At 31.4% G+C, this 20,162-nt stretch overlaps 2 protein-coding genes across 4 annotated transcripts; both read right to left on the bottom strand.

Annotated features, from left to right (window-relative positions):
* Positions 1-2,613: 2,613 nt before the first annotated feature.
* Positions 2,614-6,178, bottom strand: LOC105969868 (xylan O-acetyltransferase 1). 3 transcript variants are annotated; one of them, XM_088819847.1, is made up of 6 exons: positions 6,059-6,176; positions 5,201-5,754; positions 4,958-5,129; positions 4,039-4,238; positions 3,765-3,923; positions 2,614-3,266 (listed from the first exon to the last, which is right to left on the bottom strand). In XM_088819847.1, the coding sequence occupies exons 2-6, from the start codon at positions 5,701-5,703 to the stop codon at positions 2,918-2,920; spliced, it is 1,383 nt and encodes a 460-aa protein (XP_088675973.1). In that variant the 5' UTR covers positions 5,704-5,754; positions 6,059-6,176; the 3' UTR covers positions 2,614-2,917. The 3 variants fall into 3 exon arrangements, with proteins under 3 accessions (XP_088675973.1, XP_088675974.1, XP_012850097.2); XM_088819848.1 differs by lacking the exon at positions 6,059-6,176 and adding an exon at positions 5,887-6,022; XM_012994643.2 differs by having other exon boundaries at positions 5,201-6,178.
* An 8,201-nt stretch (positions 6,179-14,379) lies between these two features.
* LOC105969852 (protein ZW2) lies at positions 14,380-15,431 on the bottom strand. Its single transcript, XM_012994628.2, has 2 exons — positions 14,998-15,431; positions 14,380-14,858 (listed from the first exon to the last, which is right to left on the bottom strand). Exons 1-2 carry the CDS (start codon positions 15,418-15,420, stop codon positions 14,580-14,582), a joined length of 702 nt encoding a protein of 233 aa, XP_012850082.1. The 5' UTR covers positions 15,421-15,431; the 3' UTR covers positions 14,380-14,579.
* Positions 15,432-20,162: the final 4,731 nt, after the last annotated feature.

Here is a 20,162-nt window from a genome sequence, read left to right as displayed (position 1 = left end):
GATGGTTATGACCCTGGCCGTTGCTACAGTACCCCACGTTCCGTTCCCGATCACGAAAACTGTTACAACTGCCGGAGCTCATCGTCTTTTAATAATTTTCGCAATATTTATTGGCAACCAATGTTTTTTGGGAACAAACAAAAACAAAGATAAAACCAGTGCTTCAAACAAAGAAAAAAAATACAAAGAAAAAAAACATAGACGCAGGCTTTATATAGATGTAGAAGCAAAGGCAAAGGGCAGAAACGATTTTTTACATTTTTATCCGTCGTTATCACACGAACCAAACACATGAACGATCTAAACCAATAATTACTATGAAAGTTAATTAGACAAACCAAAGACGCGATTGGGTATTTTTTTTTTTTGGCTTATCCAAACAGTGTAATCTAGAGGCTTTGATATAATCCTTTTCAATCCTGTCCCACGAACCAAATGAGGCCTAAAGGCATATATTATTGGAAAAAAAAATATTAATCGAATTGACTATTTATAATGAAAATATAATATATTTTTTTATTGAATTTTATCATAAAAATAATAAAATATAATTCGTTGAAATCGTAAGAATAATCTATTATTCGTAGGATTTGAATCGGTTAAGATCAAATTATTTCAATTCATAAGTTTTATTCAAAGATTTAAATTGATTAAGCTCAACTATTGACAATGACGTATAATCAAATTAACCATTTATAGTTGAAGTAATATATTTTTAATTGAATTTTACTATAAAAGATAATAAAATTTAATTTGTAAAATCATAAGGATCAAATTGTAAATCGTAAAATTTAATAATTTTTTTTACAATTACATTTTATTCAAATATTTAAATCGAATCATACGATTTAAATGGATTTAGTTGAAGTCCTTTAAAATTATTTATTATTATTTTTTTTATTATATTACATTTGTCAATATTTTAATTATAATTATTTAATAACAATGAATATGTTAATTAATAATCAATTTTGTTGAGAAACTATTAAAGAAGAACAAAGCAAAGATGAATTGACATAGTAATATAGAGAGAAGCAAACATATTATTCTCTTGTTCTTCTTGTCTCTCCAACTCAATACAATGGAGCACTATATATAGTACAAGTAAGACCATGAAAGGTCATGAGTTACAAGGAATTATGAGCCTATAATGGTGAGTAAATGGTGGGAGTAGTGGTGGGAGTAATGGTGAGTAATGGTGGTCATCCACACCTTTAATAATTCATAACTCAACATTATTTATTATAATTATTTTTCACTTTTAGTTTACGTTATATACAAGTCTTGCTAGTTATTTCTCAAATATTTGCTGAACTCGGCGATTAGCCTTACTATCCAATTTTGTGAAACTCTAGTTCGATCTTCAATCACAGCATTTTTCGGATTAAAAATTAAAAATTCGGTTTCAACTCCGGACCTGGACTGAAGTTAGAACCCGCTCTGGATCATAACCCTCCTCCCGCGAATTCAGGCCCCCTAAAATTTGAGCTCAAACAACCATTTATATTGAGAGGATAAATGAATTAAAAAAAAAAATTAGTTAGTAAAAAAATATATAAAACGAAATATTGAATTGTTTGTATATTAAAATATATTATTAAATTGGAAAAAAATTATAAGGATTTTCTTTCTTTAATTCAATTATTTAATAATTGGTACATTTGATTTTATTAAATGTTTTTTGTTGGGGGTAAATCAGACTATTCCATATTAGCCTATTTTATTTTAATGTAATAAATAATTTCAAATTATTCAATATTAACCTATTTTATTTTAATGTAATAAATAATTTTAAGTGAGAAGGATAGATGAGTAACTGCTCAAATTATTATTTTATTCATTTTTCAAGGAAATCCCAATTCACTTTTTGATTCAACGGTTTAAATATAATCTATGGAAAATGAATGATAATTTATGCAGTATCTGATCTCACCCAGTTTTTGAGCTATCGAATGCTAGAAAGATCCTAGTTAGTAAAGGCAACCGGATAGAGTAGATTAGCAGCTAAAGCTATATTTACGTTCTTCATCACCTTTGTAATTCAAGATTTTTAATGCTCTCTGAATAAGAAATATGGTTTTTCCCCTTTCAATCTTTCAGATCTTAATAATCTTGTTAGTATAATGCTCTAACAACAATGCTCATAATTAATAAGAGCAACTCCAACGGGAGTATCAAATGGATTATCAAATTCATTAACTACCTTTTTTATATTTCAAAATTAAAATTATCCACTCCAATGGGAGTATCAAAATTGGTAAGTATTTTGATATTCTACCTCTTTGAATGTAAAAATACATTCCGGATATTGAGTTATCAAAAAAATAACTACCTAAAAATCCAATCACAAAATGACACGTGACAATTACAAATAAAATCACTAAAAAACTTCCACTTGATTATTGATTTAGATAACAATGGTTGGAGTAGATAAATTGTAAATAGATATTAAACTATTATCTTAATTATCAAATGAACATTTGATAATCCAATTTTGATGTTTAGCATTGGAGTTACTCTAATGTAATGGGCACTCACTCCTTTGACTCAACGGCCGGTAGTTCACCCATCTATTCAAGAATACAAACTCTACATATCATGGAAAGAACACAATTAAAGAAAGAAATGGTTACCATTTCACTTTCGTATTATTAATTTTCTTTTCTTTGTAACAAATTCATTTTACAATTGAGTGCCAAACCAATCGGCAAATACTTTAATTTCAACCTACGCCAACTGCCACCTTAATCACATGGCCAAAAATAAAACGAACTAACTAAAAAATTTAAAAAAAAAAAAAAAAAAAAAAAGATGCCCATGAAAAAGGACAAAATCTTTAGCGACACATTAGTATGTAAGAATTTAAGAGAGAGATGCATTAATAAAGAGGTTGGTGGTGGTGTTGGATATATATGTATCAAGAACGTGATATGATACGAGCATAGAGGAACTCGTTCCAAGTGTCGGGCAGTCCGGGCAGGCACCAGTGAATGCAATCGGCGAATGTGGCTGGATCAGCCTGCTGTTCGGGGCTAAGCATTTTGCCCTGTCGGATAGTGTGTACTGAGGTGTGTGCATCTTTGCGGTATTCTGAGAGTGTGGTTATGTTGAGGAAATAGACAGGCATTTTAATGGACTGTGTGATATTTGCTGCAAGAACAAGTAGTCTTCGGTCTGTGCCCACATTTAGTGGCATTGATGTGTTCAGAATTGGGGCTGTCTCTTTCGCACATTTTATTCCTTCCGGGTTTTCCCAATCCAAGCTCCTTCACACATACATACATGCATCAAATTAACATTAATTATGTTATATTAGGTTAATATATAAATCATTATTTTGACACTTATCCCATCTCATTATGTGATGACGTGACACATTAATGATGGAAATGCATGGTTTCTTTATATGGTTGTGATTAAGAAAAATAATAATAATAACTAAAAGGGTAAATATCAACCCTGATGTAAGGCCTATTTACGAAAAAAAATCTTTTATTTTTTCATAATTACATCCATCCCTTGCAATTTGTAAATTTCTTACATTAAACTATTAGGAGCCGGAAGTAATTTCTTTAATATGAGGGGTTTTTTTTCTTAATTACACTTTACCTCAGGTGGGTCGTTTATTAGGATAGGTAGATGAGATTTGTAACATTAAGTGAACGAATGGAGAAAATATATAACAATCTTGAAAAGAAAAGAAAAAAAAAATGTAATTTATAGGTTTAGAGCAAAGTGAAAAAGAAGTGGAGTTGGGGAGTTACTTGATGTGAAGAGGAGACATGCTCATGAAAAAGACTTTGGTCCGGTTCGGATTCACATGTTTGTCGACCCACCTTGCCCATGTCCTTAATACTCTCCCATACGCAACGGCCCTATCCACTTCATCGTACTCCGTCGCCCCTTTGTCGAACGATCCTCTCCTGTTTAATTCATTTATTCATTCTTTCATTCAAATCTACGTAACACATGCAACATGCATGCAGTTTTTGTGAACTATATATGATGATGATTTATTGATAGTAGTACTATACTTACAAAACTTTCATGGAAAAAGTGTTCATCCACCAAATGTATGTATTGAAAATGAGGTAGTCAACATTCTTCCAATTGTTGCCGTGCTTTTTGATTGAACCGGGCATTATAATCCGGTCCAAGATGCTGTGCATTTTTGGATCATCTGAGTTTGACTCCACCAAGAACGGCGCCCAGTAGAACTCCACCGTCGCATTGTAATCCTGCTCAATCAATTCATTCATATTTCAGTACAACCTATATATATATGTTCAAATAAGTTTATATAAATTAATTATTTAATCATTATTATACTCTATACATATTATTATTATTATTCAAATAAGTTGGTGATGGTTGTTACACCACCCACTCGTGCCTTTTCTACTTCAAATATATATACATATAATATATATAGATGATAATTGATTAGGAAAATGTATTTGGTACGTACAACTTGTTATTTAAGCAACACGAAAAACATCACTTTCTGCAGTTGATATATATATTATTATGTTTTAATTAAATAACCAGAAAGTGGAGTATAGTATATATAAGTAATCGACTATTTAATTTATATAAATTAAATAATAATTAAGTTGCCCACTTGCTAATTAATTGTTTTTGTGACGACTTTTCCTTTTGTTGAATATATGCATGTTATTATTTATATATTGTTCCAATCATTATCACAAATAAAATAAAAATATCAAACAGTAATGTCAGACAGATAGACATTATTGATTATTCAACCATATAATAATAATAATAATAACAAAAAAATTAATAGTGCATGGACCCCTAATCATTATGAGAGAGAGAGAGAGAGAGAGAGAGAGAGAGAGAGAGAGAGAGAGAGAGAGAGAGAGAGAGAGAGAGAGAGAGAGAGAGAGAGAGAGAGAGAGAGAGAGAGAGAGAGAGAGAGAGAGAGAGAAGGAGAGACCTGAATTCTGAAAACAGATAAAGAGCCATTTTTGGTCAAGGACTTGCTGCCAGGTGGCACTGCAGATTGAACCAAGCAGATCATGGATTCCCATTGATTCCGATTTAATGAGTCCCCGACAAACATCATCCTCTTGTTTCTCAGTTTCTCTAGCAATAACTTGGCTTTAAATCTAATTAAACAATATTTATTAATAATTATTAACAGATCGATGAAATAAATAATTAAAGAAAAGGAACTTACTTAGGCAAAGAACAATGATTGGGCTGCCACCTCCAGTTCTGATACAAAGAATCTTGTCTTCCATTCTTCATGCAAGTCACTTGCGCAGTCAGAAATTCACACTGTTCTTCTCTGTAAATTGGATGACTCGAGTTATCAAAAACCCATTTCCCTGCAAACAAATCGCAATCTTCAGAGGGTATTTCAATCTCCTCCTCCACGTCATCATTATCATCGACAGCTTGTGTTTCCACCACTGTTCTTGCGTTCATAACAACAGAAACTGTGGTGGTGGTGGTGGTGGTGGTGGTTTCGCCGCCGCCGTTTCTTAATTCGTTTTCTTGAATTCGAGTATAATGATCTAGATCTTTACTGCTGGCGGCCGGGTGTGCGGAAAACGGGAACTCGGCGATGGATTTGACGTCCTCGTTGTACATGAAGCATCCGAAGAGGAAGATGGAGAACACCACCACGAACGCGGAGAGGTTGCCTCCCTTTCTGGCGGCGGAGGCCGAGGGTTTCATGGTGAATGAGGCGGATAAGAGCGCCGGGGAGAACTTGCGGCGGAGTGAGAGCTGCATCGATTAATGAGAGATGAGAGAATTGAAGGATTAGTAGTAAGAAAGGAAAGAAGAAGAAGAAGAAGAAGAATATTATGGGGAGCGAAGAAGAAGAGAGAATTAATGAGAATGAGATCACCAAGAGACATTTTTTTATTCTTGTGTTTTAATCTATAATAATAGTATAAATTGGAGAAGAAGCTAAGTTTGTTTGTTTGTTTGTATGTATGTTTGTTAGTTGGTTGAATAATAATTAGTTTATTTGGAGGTGCTGGATTTGGTGAGATGGGGCTATCTAATTAGCTTGAAAAAGAAACACCAGAGATTAGGTTGATGAGATGGATCGGAGGAGGGAGGGTTGTCTTTCTCAGCTGCTCACTCCCGATCTATTTTCTAACTACTCATAACTGGCTATCCTCGTCAACTCTCCTGTGTGTGTGTGTATGTTTTATATATGTATCGAGTATGAACAAGGTTTGGAAGGGGTATTTTAGTCATTTCCAATAGATGCCAAGAGACTTGGAAAACCTCATGTTTCTTTTTCTAATAATTAAAAATTAGGGTAAATGGCAAATAGGCACACCGCACATGACAAGTGCATTTAATTAAAAGAGAGACATCCAACTTTTTTGTCTTTCAAATAAATTCATCTCATTCAAACTTGTTTGCAAATAAGGAAAATTCATTTATATATACCAAAATTACCCCCAATTCATTAAAACCTAATTCAACTCTAATTTCATGATTTACACCCCAATTTAGTCATATTTCATCAATTAACTAATTTTAACCCTAATTTCAATTTTGACCCCAATTTTGATCCGCCGCCACCGGAGACCGCCGGTCGCCGGCGTTGACTTTTTTTTTTTTTTTTTAACTTTTTTTCCCCAGAATATTTTTCCGGCCGGTCAACTGTCGTTAACCGCGGTCTCCGGCGTTAACTTTTTTTTTTTTTTTTAATAATTTTGTTTTTTCTTAAAAAAAATATTTTAATTAATATTACTGTCATGGCTGCTAAATTACTGTCTCCGACAAATATTTAACTGTCGGAGACCGTAATTTAATTGTAAATTGACTTTTTTTTTCTTCAAAAATATTTTAATTAATATTATTGTCTTTGCTACTAAATTACTGTCTCCAGCAGTTATTTAACTGTCGGAGACAGTAATTTAACTGTTAATTAATTTTATTTTAATATTTTAATTAATATTAATGTATTCGTTGCTAAATTACTGTCTCCAGCAGTTATTTAACTGTCGGAGACAGTAATTTAACTGTTAATTGACTTTTTTTATTCTTAAAAAAAATATTTTTAATTAATATTACTGTATTTGTTGCTAAATTACTGTCTCCAACAATTATTTAACTGTCCGAGACAGTAATTTAACTGTAAATTGACTTTTTATTTCTTAAAAAAAATTATTTTAATTAATATTACTACATTGGCTGCTAAATTACTGTATCCAACAGTAATTTAACTGTCTTAGACAATAATATTAATAATATTACTGTTTTGGAAAATAATATTCATAATATTACTGTCCCAAACAGTAATATTACTGTCTGAGACAGTAATTTAGTAGTCAAGATAGTAATATTAATTAAAAAAAAAAAAAGTCAACGCCGGAGACCGGCAGTCAACGGTGGTTGACCGGCCGGAAAAAATTTCAGAAAAAAAAAAAGTCAACGCCGGAATCTAGCCGGAAAAAAAAATATTTCGGAAAAAAATTTATTTTCTGAAAAACAAAATTTGGGGGTTAATGTGATATATTTGTTTAAATCTGGGGTCAATGTGTAATATTAAGGAAGTTAGAGCATAATGGGTGGAATTGATAAGAATTATATTATGGAGGGTATTTTAGACTAAATACATGGGGATGGGTTTAATTGGGAGACTGTTTTTTTTGTGGACCAAAATGCATTTAAGTCCCATGTGATGGGCCTTTTTGCCATTCGCCCTAAAAATTAAAGGTCCATTTGATATACACCCTTCATATGGAAAATATATAGGGATAAGTCCACCCCTTAAATCTTCCTTTGAGGTACCTCCCTGGAGAGGGAAAAGTACTATTGTGCCCTTAAATGCAATTTTCGCCCAACTGCACTCAGTAATTTTGCCAACTGCATTCAGCACTATAAGCCAACTGCATTTAGTATTTTTGGACCCTGCATTTATCATTTTTACAGATTTTTTAATAAAAATATAAATGTTTATTTTAATTATTACTTTATATATATATATATATATATATATATATATATATATATATATATATATATATATATATACATATATATATATATATCTTTTTTTTTTAATTTTTAATTTTTTTAATTTTATTTTTTTAATTTTTAATATTTTAATATTTTAATTTTGTTTTTTTAGTTTTTTAATTTTTAAATTTTTAAATTTTTTTCAATTTTTTATTATATATTTTTTTATTAATTGAAATTTTAATAAATTTACTATATTGAAAGTATACTACATATGACTATAGTATACAAGTTATATAGTCATGTATAGTTTTATGTAGTCATAAACTGTCTTTTTGCCCCAAAATTCATCTACAACAATAATAAAATTCATAATTTGAAACTTGATATTATAAATCAACTAACGAACAAATGAAAAAACACAATGATATTCATATATTCTTCGAACATAAACAAATATTATTGTACATTAAAAAACATTAGGCATACATATAACTATATGTGACTATAATTATCTACAATTATCTATACTTATATATGTATAGTGACATAAAGTCTGGAGTACTGTAGCATGAATGTAACTTCACATGACACTTCTCTGCATATTATTCTCTGCAAGTTATACAAATAGCAAAACCCGTGAGCAAAAAATACGAGTTAAAGAAAACGAAGAACAAATGTGAAACAAGCGAATTACATTACATAATTTTTTTTTAAAATACAAAAACAATGAAAAGCATTTCTTTTGACATATTTACTTTAGTGAACTATAACCCCATATGGTCAACTATAGTCACATGTAGTTATGTTCCTTCTTGTTACTACATGTGACTATATATGACTGCATGTGACTATATAGTTGTTAGAGTAGGTGACCAACAAGCCAACTTGTGGCTGTGGTCTTTCGTATTTATTATTGTAATAAACGAACCTTTATTCGTATTAATGATAAAACACCTTGGCATTCTATATCTTTGTCCATTTGTCACAAGCATAGATATAGTCCTTACAGTTATTACAAGTACTAGTAATTGATCGTTAGGATCGTGAGATATTTACTCAAGAATTATAACTGTTAAACGTGTTCCTAGTCGAAGGGTTACGCCACTAATGAGGATATCGGCCTTTCCCATTAAGACTAGCACTTAGTGTATGTGTACTGCATCTCATTAGTAAACGGTATTGTGATATCGGCATGCATAAGTGGGTGCTCGTAAGTTGACGAGTTCACTGAACTCCCTCACCCTAGAAATCTCTAAGTGGTTCCCAATAATCGAGTAGAGATATCTATGGTATAGTTGTACACCATTAGTCCTTATGACCTAGACATCACCGTGACTTCACTAGAGGACCAGCTGTATCGTGACCTGTCCCTGAGTTCCACCGAGGACCATCCCAAGGGCCAGTGTTCGTGCAGTCCGAAATCTAGTGGGAGGTCTGTGCATTGTAGTCGGGGATTCGATCGCTAGAATAGTCTTGGATGTCCTGTGTGTTCTGAAAGTTTGTAATCATTCTAAGTCTCTGGCCAGAGCAGACTAAGTGATGATTAGAGAATTCGATTCTCTAAGTCATGCACGTAAGGATTACAACACTTAGAACGATCGCACCGTCATCGAACATATAAAGAGGTCTCGATGAACCAATGCCTCTAGTTCGATCGGGACATATGAATCGAAGGGACCGTACTGTACGTTAACTATATCTGAAGGTTCTTGCAGGCACTTCATTTGTATCTAGGGAATCATGACGCGTAGTTGCTAGACGCCAATCTTGATTTGTTGGGTGATTAAGGTGAAACGAGCTTCATCTTAATCGTAACTGTAAGGGACGAGTTTTGACCACAAAGGGTTGTGGACCCACGGCTAGCTTACACCTGAACCATCGAGGGTCACACTGCTCGTGCACATGAGATCTTTGAATAAACGGTCAGAGATAAAATAGTTTATCTTTGCATGATTGGAAGTCAATATGATTGGATCCAACATTCGTAATTTGGAATTATGAATGAGAATAAGAAAAGGAAAAGAATAGGCGAACGTGTTAGTGAACTTTCTAAATCGGGAAGTCTCCAAATTTAGAAAGTGCACTGAACTAGGGTTTCCACTTTTGGAAAGTTGGAAAATGAAAGATGCCACTCGTAATGACGAGGATATTATAATGATTCCGAAAATGTAATTTTTGCAATTTTCCGATCATTGAATTAAGAGAGACGAGCAATTAAAGGAACTAACGAACTTAAGCTGATGGGCCCGGTCCAACTTAAGCCCGCTAGGGTTTTATGCAAGACACTATAAATACAAGATTTGTAGGTCTTGCACAAAAAGTGAAACCCTAACCCTAGCAGCCGTCCACCTCTCTCTCTCGGCCTCTCTCACCCGCGGCCATCACCGGCGTCGTAGCCGGAATTTCACCAGAATCGGCCGTTCATCGGCCGATTGCTTCGGTAGTTTCTTTCCTTCTCTTTTTTCTTCCGTTTTTCTAACTATTACGTGTCTAGTGCCACGTGTTTAGAAGATCGAAGTATACGAGGTGAAATCCGAGAGGAGGAAGATCGAAGATCGAGGAATCGAGGAGCAGCGCACGAGCCGAAGCCGCACGCTACCCCACGCGCCGCCCCGGAAGACCGCGCGTGAAATCCACGCGCCGCCGTGGCCGTTTCACCGCTGCTGCCGCTGCACCGCTGCTGTCCCGATTGTACGGATTGGTTTCCGTGGCAATCTCGACTTGCTAAGCGCTCCTACCTCACGCTTCATCTATATGCAAATAATCTATATGCAAATAATAACAATAAAAATTCTAATATTTTAAATTGCAATTTACCGTTTTCTATTTCATTTGCTAATTTATTTGGCATTTATTTATTATTATTTTTTTCTGCTTGCGGAATGATATTCAATTGAATAATTTGAAAAAATTATAAATTTTCTTACAGATAAAAATTAAAAGGGATATAAGGGAGGAGAGAAAGAAGACAGGAGGAAAGAAAGGAGAAATAGAGAGGGGACGTGAGAAGAGTGGGAGGGAGAGAGAGAAGAGAGAAGGAATGAAGAGTAAATGAATAGGAGAGAGACGCACGTGAGTGTGGGTGAGACAAAAGAGTGATTAGTGGGATTTGTTAACCACATTAATATAAAATTATATATTAATTGAGGGTGTTTTTGTCCATACACAAATAATTAAATTTAATTTACATTATTTTTTTATGAAGGGACCTACACCTATATTTATCTAACATATTGGATCTCCCCCTATATAAGTTCAAAATAAGGGGTGTCTAGCCAATTTCCCCTATTATTATTATTATTATTATTATTATTATTATTATTATTATTATTATTATTATTATTATTATTATTATTATTATTATTATTATTATTATTATTATTATTATTATTATTATTATTATTATTATTATTATTATTATTATTATTATTATTATTATTATTATTATTATTATTATTATTATTATTATTATTATTATTATTATTATTATTATTATTATTATTATTATTATTATTATTATTATTATTATTATTATTATTATTATTATTATTATTATTATTATTATTATTATTATTATTATTATTATTATTATTATTATTATTATTATTATTATTATTATTATTATTATTGTTATTATTATTATTATTATTATTATTATTATTATTATTATTATTATTATTATTATTATTATTATTATTATTATTATTCTTATTATTATTATTATTCTTATTATTATTATTATTCTTATTATTATTATTCTTATTATTCTTATTATTATTATTATTATTATTATTATTATTATTTATTGTGGTCTTTAATTTATTTTTTATTTTTTTTTTATTCTTAGGTGCGTGGTGGTGGGTGGGGGGTCTGGAGTAGCGGTTGGTTTGGGGTTAGGCAGTATTGAAGATAATTTTAAAATTTAATTTAGTTTTTAGTAATAATATTATTTACTTGTTATTTTTCTCTATTATTTATCGTTAAGAACCAAACAAAACTAAGGAAGATGATTTTTCTCAAAATTATTTTCATCACAATTTTTCTTAGGAACCAAACTAGGGGTGGTAAACGAGCCGAGCCGGCTCGACAGAGGCTCGAACTCGAGCTCGAGCTCGAACTCGAGCTCACGAGTTTTAGCTTTGGACGAGCTCGAGCTCGTGCCCAAATATAGTTGTTCACCAGCTCGCGAGCCGGCTCGCGAGCTTGTGTGTTTGTTTTTTTTTTCATATATTATTATTATTATTATTATTATTATTATTATTATTATTATTATTATTATTATTATTATTATTATTATTATTATTATTATTATTATTATTATTATTATTATTATTATTATTATTATTATTATTATTATAAAATATTATAATAATAATATAAAAATAACTTAAAAAAATTAAAAATATATATAACTACAGTTTATTATTTATTTTATATTTTTTTTTTCATTATACTATAAATATTTTTTAATAAAAAACTAATAATAAAAAAAAAAAAAATAAATAAATAAATAAAAACAACATATTGAGCTCGAGCTCGAGCCCAAAAAAAATAACTCGATGAGCCTGCCAAAACAGCCGAGCTCGGCTCGTTCACACCCCTAAACCAAACACAATTGGGATTTCAAAGGTCTTTGAATTCCTTTTCCTTTGCATTTTCATTTTTCTTATTTTGAAATCCATGAACCAATCAGAGCCTTAATGTAAACATCGGGGGCTCAAGGATTGCCTTTGTTGCCTTCCCCTCAATACCGAGTCTGATATTAGTACTTTAGTTCAACGTAGGGTTGAAAATCGGATAAAATGGGTCGGAAATGACCTTTTCGAAAAAAATTCAATTTTTTTTGGAAGTGAGAAAATTGGTTCCAATTTTCATTCCAAATAAATCGGAATGCAAAACTTCATTCCAATTTCGAAATGCCTCGAAATCGGTGGAATTTCAGAAATTTCCAAAATTACTTTAGTTTTATAATTTCTTGTTCCCAAATTCAGATATAATGCAAATTTTAACAATTTTTTTCTTTCTTTTTTATTTTTTTGCGAAAAATGCAAGAACATCCAAAAGAGAACTTGACAAAACACAATATCAATTAATCTTTTCTAAGATTTTAAATTACTTGATCCTTCATATTTATATTTTTCATATAAAATAACACATAGGTTATATTATGGAATTATAAAATATATCATAAAGTTATATTATATATTTCGAAAAATCATAGTAATATTCGGAACTAAAATTGGATCGGAAATCGGAATTTTCGATACAATTATGTTCCAAATAATTTCGGAAAAATTGGAATTCGGAATTTCGAAAATCAAAATTAAAAATACGATTCCAAATTCGGATCGAAATTGACTAAATTCAAAAATTTCACTCCGATTCCGGGTCTATCCGGGCCGGTTTCGGGCATGCCAGGAAATATATATATATATATATATATATATATATATATATATATATATATATATATATATATATATATATATATATATATATATATATATATATATATATATATATATATTATATATATATATATATATATATATATATATATATATATATATATGTTTTTTTTTTAAATCTGATATACTAAATCCCACACCAATTTTACCAAATCATACACACAATTGAAAAAAATTCTCTCTAAAATCTCTTCTTCTTCTTCCCCACCCTTCTTCTTTTTCCCTATTTTTTTAACAAAATCATACACTAAAAACGTCCATATCATTCCAAGTTCAAATTTGGGAAAAATCTTCATGTGTTCAAACTAAAATAAAGTTGGAATTTGAGAAAGAAATTCGAATTGATATGAACTTAAATAATTAAAAAAGCATAATGAAATTGAAAAATATTAAATAAACCTAAACTCACTTTTTATGATTATTCACGTAAAAGATTAACGAATTTTGAGTGACTTGGAAAAAATCATCATAGAAAAAGTTAGAGAGAATATAAGTAGAGAGAGATTTTTTTTTTAATTTATATGTGGTATTTAATAAATTTTAGTGTGGGATTTAGCATGCCCCATTTAAATACTTGATGAATAAATAAATTAAAATAATTACTTTTAAATAGGAAAAAAAAACAAAAGGAAATAAATAAAAAGATTTGAATGGGGTGTGAGGGTATTTATAGGAAAAAAAATGGTGGAGAAAAAAATTCAAAAAAAAAAACAAATAACGGCCGGTTCACTTAGCCGGTTCACCGGGCCAGTTGAACTTTTTAAAGCTTTTTTCAGCTTTTTTTTTAATTTTTTCTTAAATTCGGGGCGGCCCGGCGGTTCACAATTCACCTATTTCTAGAACTGGGCCCGACCCGATGTATACGGCCGGTTTACCGGTCAACGGACTGGTTCGAGACGGTTCCAGGCCGAATACCGGCCCATGGCCGTGTCTATTTCCAACTCCTCCGGTCCAATTGAAATATAAAGAGAATTTTATTTATGACGACAGCATGCTTCACTTAGAAATGACTCGTGATCACACATACACACACCATTAAGAAAAGATACGAAACAAAAACAGAGAAGCTGGGAACATGAAAACCATCAGCTGGTAAAATAAAACCACTCATAAGTAGAGAGAGAGATGATAAATAAACTTTTTTTGGTAGTAGAATTAGGCAGAATGTAGTCTATTTTCATCTCTTTCCATCCCCAATCTCCTTAGATTAACTTGCAGCTGAGCGGCCGCCGCCAAAAACCTCACACACTGAGTTGGATTCAATATCTCCATTATCTTTCCACAACTTTTTCTTCTCAGAAAATCAGCGCACTCCACCAGAGCCTCAATCGACAATTTCAGCGTATCAACTGCTGTCTCCATGTTACGATCTGATGCCCCATTCCTTGGCGGCCTTCCCATTTGCCTCGTCAATTCCAATATTGACGAAGATATCTACAGTAAATTAAAACTTAAAATTGGGGCAATTTTCAAATACCAAGATAACTGAGAAATTCGTTCAGATTTGGAGCTATATGCATTATGAAATGAAATCCTAGGTCATTTTCAAAGAAGAAGGTTATAAATAAATTACCATTCTCTCTTGAACTTTATCGAACTCATGGGTGAGTTGGTCTTCCTCCTCCTTAATCTCCGCGATCACTCTGTTAATCCTCTGAGTTTGATCATCCGTCAAGTCAAACACATTGTTGATAACGACTCGAAACGCCAAACGAGGCCTAAAGCCACCAATCCAGAGATGGGCTCTTTCGAATGAGCTAACCCAAGTTGGTGCAAGCACAAGAAATACGTTTTGTCGGACAAGTGTTTTCTTGGCTTGGAAGTATTGTTTGTAGTGGGCTATATTGTCACTGATAAGGTTGTTGCACATTTGCTCGTTTTGTTCATCTCCACTTTCTATGAGTTGAAGGAGGTCGTGGAGGTGATGTTCCTGGCTGATTAACCAGCGGGAGAAAAATGCCTCGAATATTGTTTGGTTGGTTATAGTTTCTGCCATTCTTTATAAGCTTAACAACAATCAGACAGATATATATATATATATATATATATATATATATATATATATATATATATATATATATATATATATATATATATATATATATATATATATATATATATATATATATATATATGTATATGTATACGGTTGGAAGTGAATTATCAAGAGCTAATGTCATCATCCTTTTATAGTGGGTTGCTTGTAATAAAAACTAGTGTAAAGTGTTTATTAAGGTTCTCCTCTATGTTAAGAAAAATGTTGAATTGGGGCTGTCCAGGGCCGCCGAGGAAGGCGAAGCGACACCATGGAATGTCTTTGAGACTAAGAATGTACATGTTTTTTTTTATTATTATTATTAAATGATAAAATCGAGAAATGGGCCCCACCTGTTTGATGGAAGAAAATGGACTTTTATTACTTAACCGACTCCACAGCCTGAGGGTGCTTGATTTAATTATTTCTTATTATTTCATGTTCCAATATCTATTCATTTTTGTTTTAATTAAGGAAACACAATTCATTGAACCTGGGAATATTGAGCTGCTGACCAATGTTTTGAAACTCGCACCGAAAATTGACCTAGGCAAGCTACTGGGACATGGTTGGACCGGTTCAACCGGGCTTCAATCGATTGTTTTCTTTTTTTATTTTATAATTATTAATACATAATTTTTATAGTTAATAAAGCATTATTTTTTACACGTATTGACTCGTTACTAATTGGGGCAATTTGCTATAATTTAGCTTCAACTTGTATGCTTTTTGGGTAGTTTTCGTTTGCACTTTTTTTTTACGGTTGTTGGGTTTGCATGTCGAATTTATTGTGTTAAAACATGTTGTTGTGGTTAATTTGGTGTGCATTTATACTGGAGAATACATTTAGTTGTTCCATAATTTGATTTAAAATTGTAATTGCAGATTGCACTTTGCAATTGAAGTTGTTATAAACTTTTGTTGTCCATGTTTGCTCTTAATTGAAGTCGTTATTAGTTGTTTGCATTTCATGTTAACATCCATGGGTGATCTGTTGTTGTCATTTGCAATTCATATTTGCTAGTAATTTCAGTTTACACTTTGTAACTATTTTATAATAGCAATGCTTGTTGTATCTTGATGTACTTGTGTTATGCATTATTATGTTACTAGTAATTTGATGTGCATTGTATTATAGTCCTCATATGCTCGACTTCAGTTTCCCTTTTCACATTGTTGCAAAAAGCCTTTATTTACATTTTCAATTTGCATTTTGCAATTGTTGTTTAAAGTTGCATATGTTATTTACTGTTTGCATTTTGTGTTAGAGAATATTATATTATAGAACTCTCATAATATTATGATTCTAGTATGATTCGGTTACCTAGATTAGTTAGGATTTAGTTACCTAGTCAAACTCTATTACCTTGCAATATTTCTCTATATATATTCCATGTAATCAACCCATAACACAATGGGGGGGTTTCTATTCTTTTACGTATTATTATTTCTCTCTTTCTCCTATTCTATTTTTCCTATATGGTATCAGAGCACCAGGTTTAGGTTTTTTTAACCTAGCCGCCTTTCTTCTCCATGGCGGTGAAAACCTAGCCGCCTTTCTTCTTCATGGCGGTGACCACCCAATTTTCTCCCTCCCCGGTGGTGGTACTCTAATATTTTTTCTTTTTCTATCTTCTTTTTCTTCTTCTTCTTCTTATCTTCTTCTTCTTCTTCTTCTTCTTCTTCTTCTTCTTCTTCTTCTTCTTCTTCTTCTTCTTCTTCTTCTTCATGGCCTAAAACCTAGCCTAGCCGCCGCTTCTCTTCTTTTCAATGGCCGGCGACCACCAAACCGAATTTTCTCCCTCTCTCGGTGGTGTATCTTCTCTATCTTTTTCTTCTTCTTCTTCTTCTTCTTCTTCTTCTTCTTCTTCTTCTTCTTCTTCTTCTTCTTCTTCTTCTTTTCTTCTTCTTCTTCTTCTTCTTCTTCTTCTTCTTCTTCTTCTTCTCCATGACCTAAAACCTAACCGCCGCCTCTCTTCTTCTCCATGGCCGGCGACCACCACCCCAATTTCTTCCCTCCCCCGGTGGTGGTGCATCATCTCTTCTCTGTATCTCGATAAAAAAAAAATGCTTATTTTTCTCTCTCCCGTTATTATTATTATTTTTTTTAAAATTTGGCAGATTTTAAATTTGGCAGATATTTCAACAGAGGAAGTCTCTAGCGTTATGTTTCACGACTTCTTTTCCAGTCTTCACTTTTTGAGTTTATCCGTTCCGACTGCGGGAGCGTGCTAGCAAGTGATTGTCCAGTCTTCACGTTCGTCACGTTTCGACTGCGGGGGCGTGTTAGAGAATATTATATTATAGAACTCTCATAATATTATGATTCTAGTATGATTCAGTTACCTAGATTAGTTAGGATTTAGTTACCTAGTCAAACTCTATTACCTTGGAATATTTCTCTATATATATTCCATGTAATCAACCCATAACACAATGGGGGGTTTCTATTTTATTACGTATTGTTATTTCTCTCTTTCTCCTATTCTATTTTTCCTATATTTTGTAATTCTTATTTTTTATTTGTTGTTTGCAATTGCAATAGCAGATTTTAGTGATACAATAAGAAAAAAACGAATAGTGTCAGTATTCTATTAGCACAGTCCAGTATACATCATAAACGTATACCTTATAAATTTGGTGACTTACACAAAAGTGGACAATCATATAATACTTGATTAACTAAATAATTAGTGATATATGTGGATTACAACTATAGTAGTATAGCATATTAAAAGAAACTATAGTATATTTAGTAAAATCCTAAATATAAAGTTGGTTGCTGAAAAATAGAAGAATATTGGTTGCGTGGTCGTTTTAATGGTGATTTGATGAACAATAGTTGAATACTAATATTGTACTGATTTTACAAATGTCATTATGGACAATAGTAGAATGAGAACAATTTAATGATTGAAATAAATCAAATCTAGAATATGTAGTTGAATTAAAAAATCAATGGTAGATTAGAATATGAAATAGCAGATTTATATACAATGTAAACATTTGCGAATATAATAGTTCATTTAGTAAACAATAGCATATTACAAAAATAAAGCAACAACTGGCAAAATCATCTTATAAGTCTATTGACATGGTGGTGTTTGCAAAAGTTTTTTGAAAGTGATTATAAGTTTTTTTTTTGTTCATAATTTGTTTTCAGGTGTTTACAAAATCAACTTTTGCTTTTGCTTCTCTTAAAATAATTTACTTTAGCTATTTTTTTTAAAGTATCCCTAATCTTGATTTTTCTATTTAAGTTCATTTTCCGAAATAATTACAAATACCCCAAACTTTTAGAAATAAGCACTTAAAACTAACTTAAGGTGGTGTTTGCAAATGATTATTTAAAAGTAGAAGTTAGTGATTGTGAGTTAAGTCAGTTTTAAGCGCTTATTTCTAAAAGTTGGGGGTGTTTGCAATTATTCCGGAAAATGAACTTAAATAGAAAAAACAGGGTTAGAGGTACTTTTAAAAAAATAGCTTAAAGCAGATTATTTTAAGAGAAGCAAAAGCAAAAGTTGATTTTGCAAACACTTGAAAATAGATTATGAACAAAAAAGAGCTCATAATCACTTTCAAAAAGCGTTTGCAAACACCACCTAACTCACAATCACTAACTTCTGCTTTTAAATAATCATTTGCAAACACCACTATAGTTGCATTTGAAAAGTTATATATAGCTATAATTTTCAGCAATCTCTGTTGTGTTACAACTTACAATTACTAGGTCACCGTGTTAATTTGAATGAGATAATTGTAATTTCTTAAACGAGCAAGATATTTTTGTAATTAAACCTCAAAAAGTGGTAATTCTAATTTATGCTAAAAGCATTTCATGCTATACGATTGGAATGGACCTCAGTTTGAAAATAACTTTTGAAGAAATATGACTAAATATAAAGTTGATTTTACTTAGGGTACATTATAAAGAATCCCTAAATTAAGGTCAAATTATAAAAATAAAAAGGGCAATTTACAAATAAGTCCATCAATGAATAATTATTCATAAAGAGAGTTAAAGAATAAATTTTTTTACAAAAAAATCCACACATGGTTCAAAGGTTTGTAAAAGACTAAAGTAGCCCATCATACTTTAATATACACCAATTTCATCCTTCAATTTAATCTAACCTCAATTTGACCCCAAATTTCACAAATTATTCAATTTTAATCCGAAACACATTTTTATGGACAATTTCGTCCTTCACCGCCGGTCTCTGGCGTTGATTTTTTTTTTCCGCCGGTTTCCGGCGTTAGTTTTTTTTTTTTTTTTTTTTTTTTTTTTTTCTGATTTTTCCGCCGGTCTCCGACACTGACTTTTTCGGTTTTTTTTTTCTTTTCTCTTTAACATCTTTTTTTCCCCTTTTAAACAACAATATTGCTGTGAATTGACAGTAATATTAACTATAGTACTGTTAAACACAGTAAAATTAACTATACTAAAGTTGAACACAATAAATATTGTTATATTAATCTCTAACACAGTAATATTAACACAACAAAATTCATTATTATTGTGTAATAGAGTAATATTAATATGTTGGCCGTTCAACAAATGTAAACATAATAAAAAGCCAAAATAATTAATATCTCGGTGAGTGACAGTAATATTACTATAACAACAGTAATATTACCGTCAACCACAGTAATATTACAATAATAGACAGTAATATTATTACGTACTCTGTGAATAACTCAAA

This window comes from Erythranthe guttata, chromosome 6 (assembly GCF_056151865.1).
Source record: "Erythranthe guttata isolate IM_541 chromosome 6, IM_541, whole genome shotgun sequence".
Classification (NCBI taxonomy): domain Eukaryota; kingdom Viridiplantae; phylum Streptophyta; class Magnoliopsida; order Lamiales; family Phrymaceae; genus Erythranthe; species Erythranthe guttata.
Note: the sequence above shows the minus strand (reverse complement) of the source record. Positions and strands in the feature narration are given on the sequence as shown.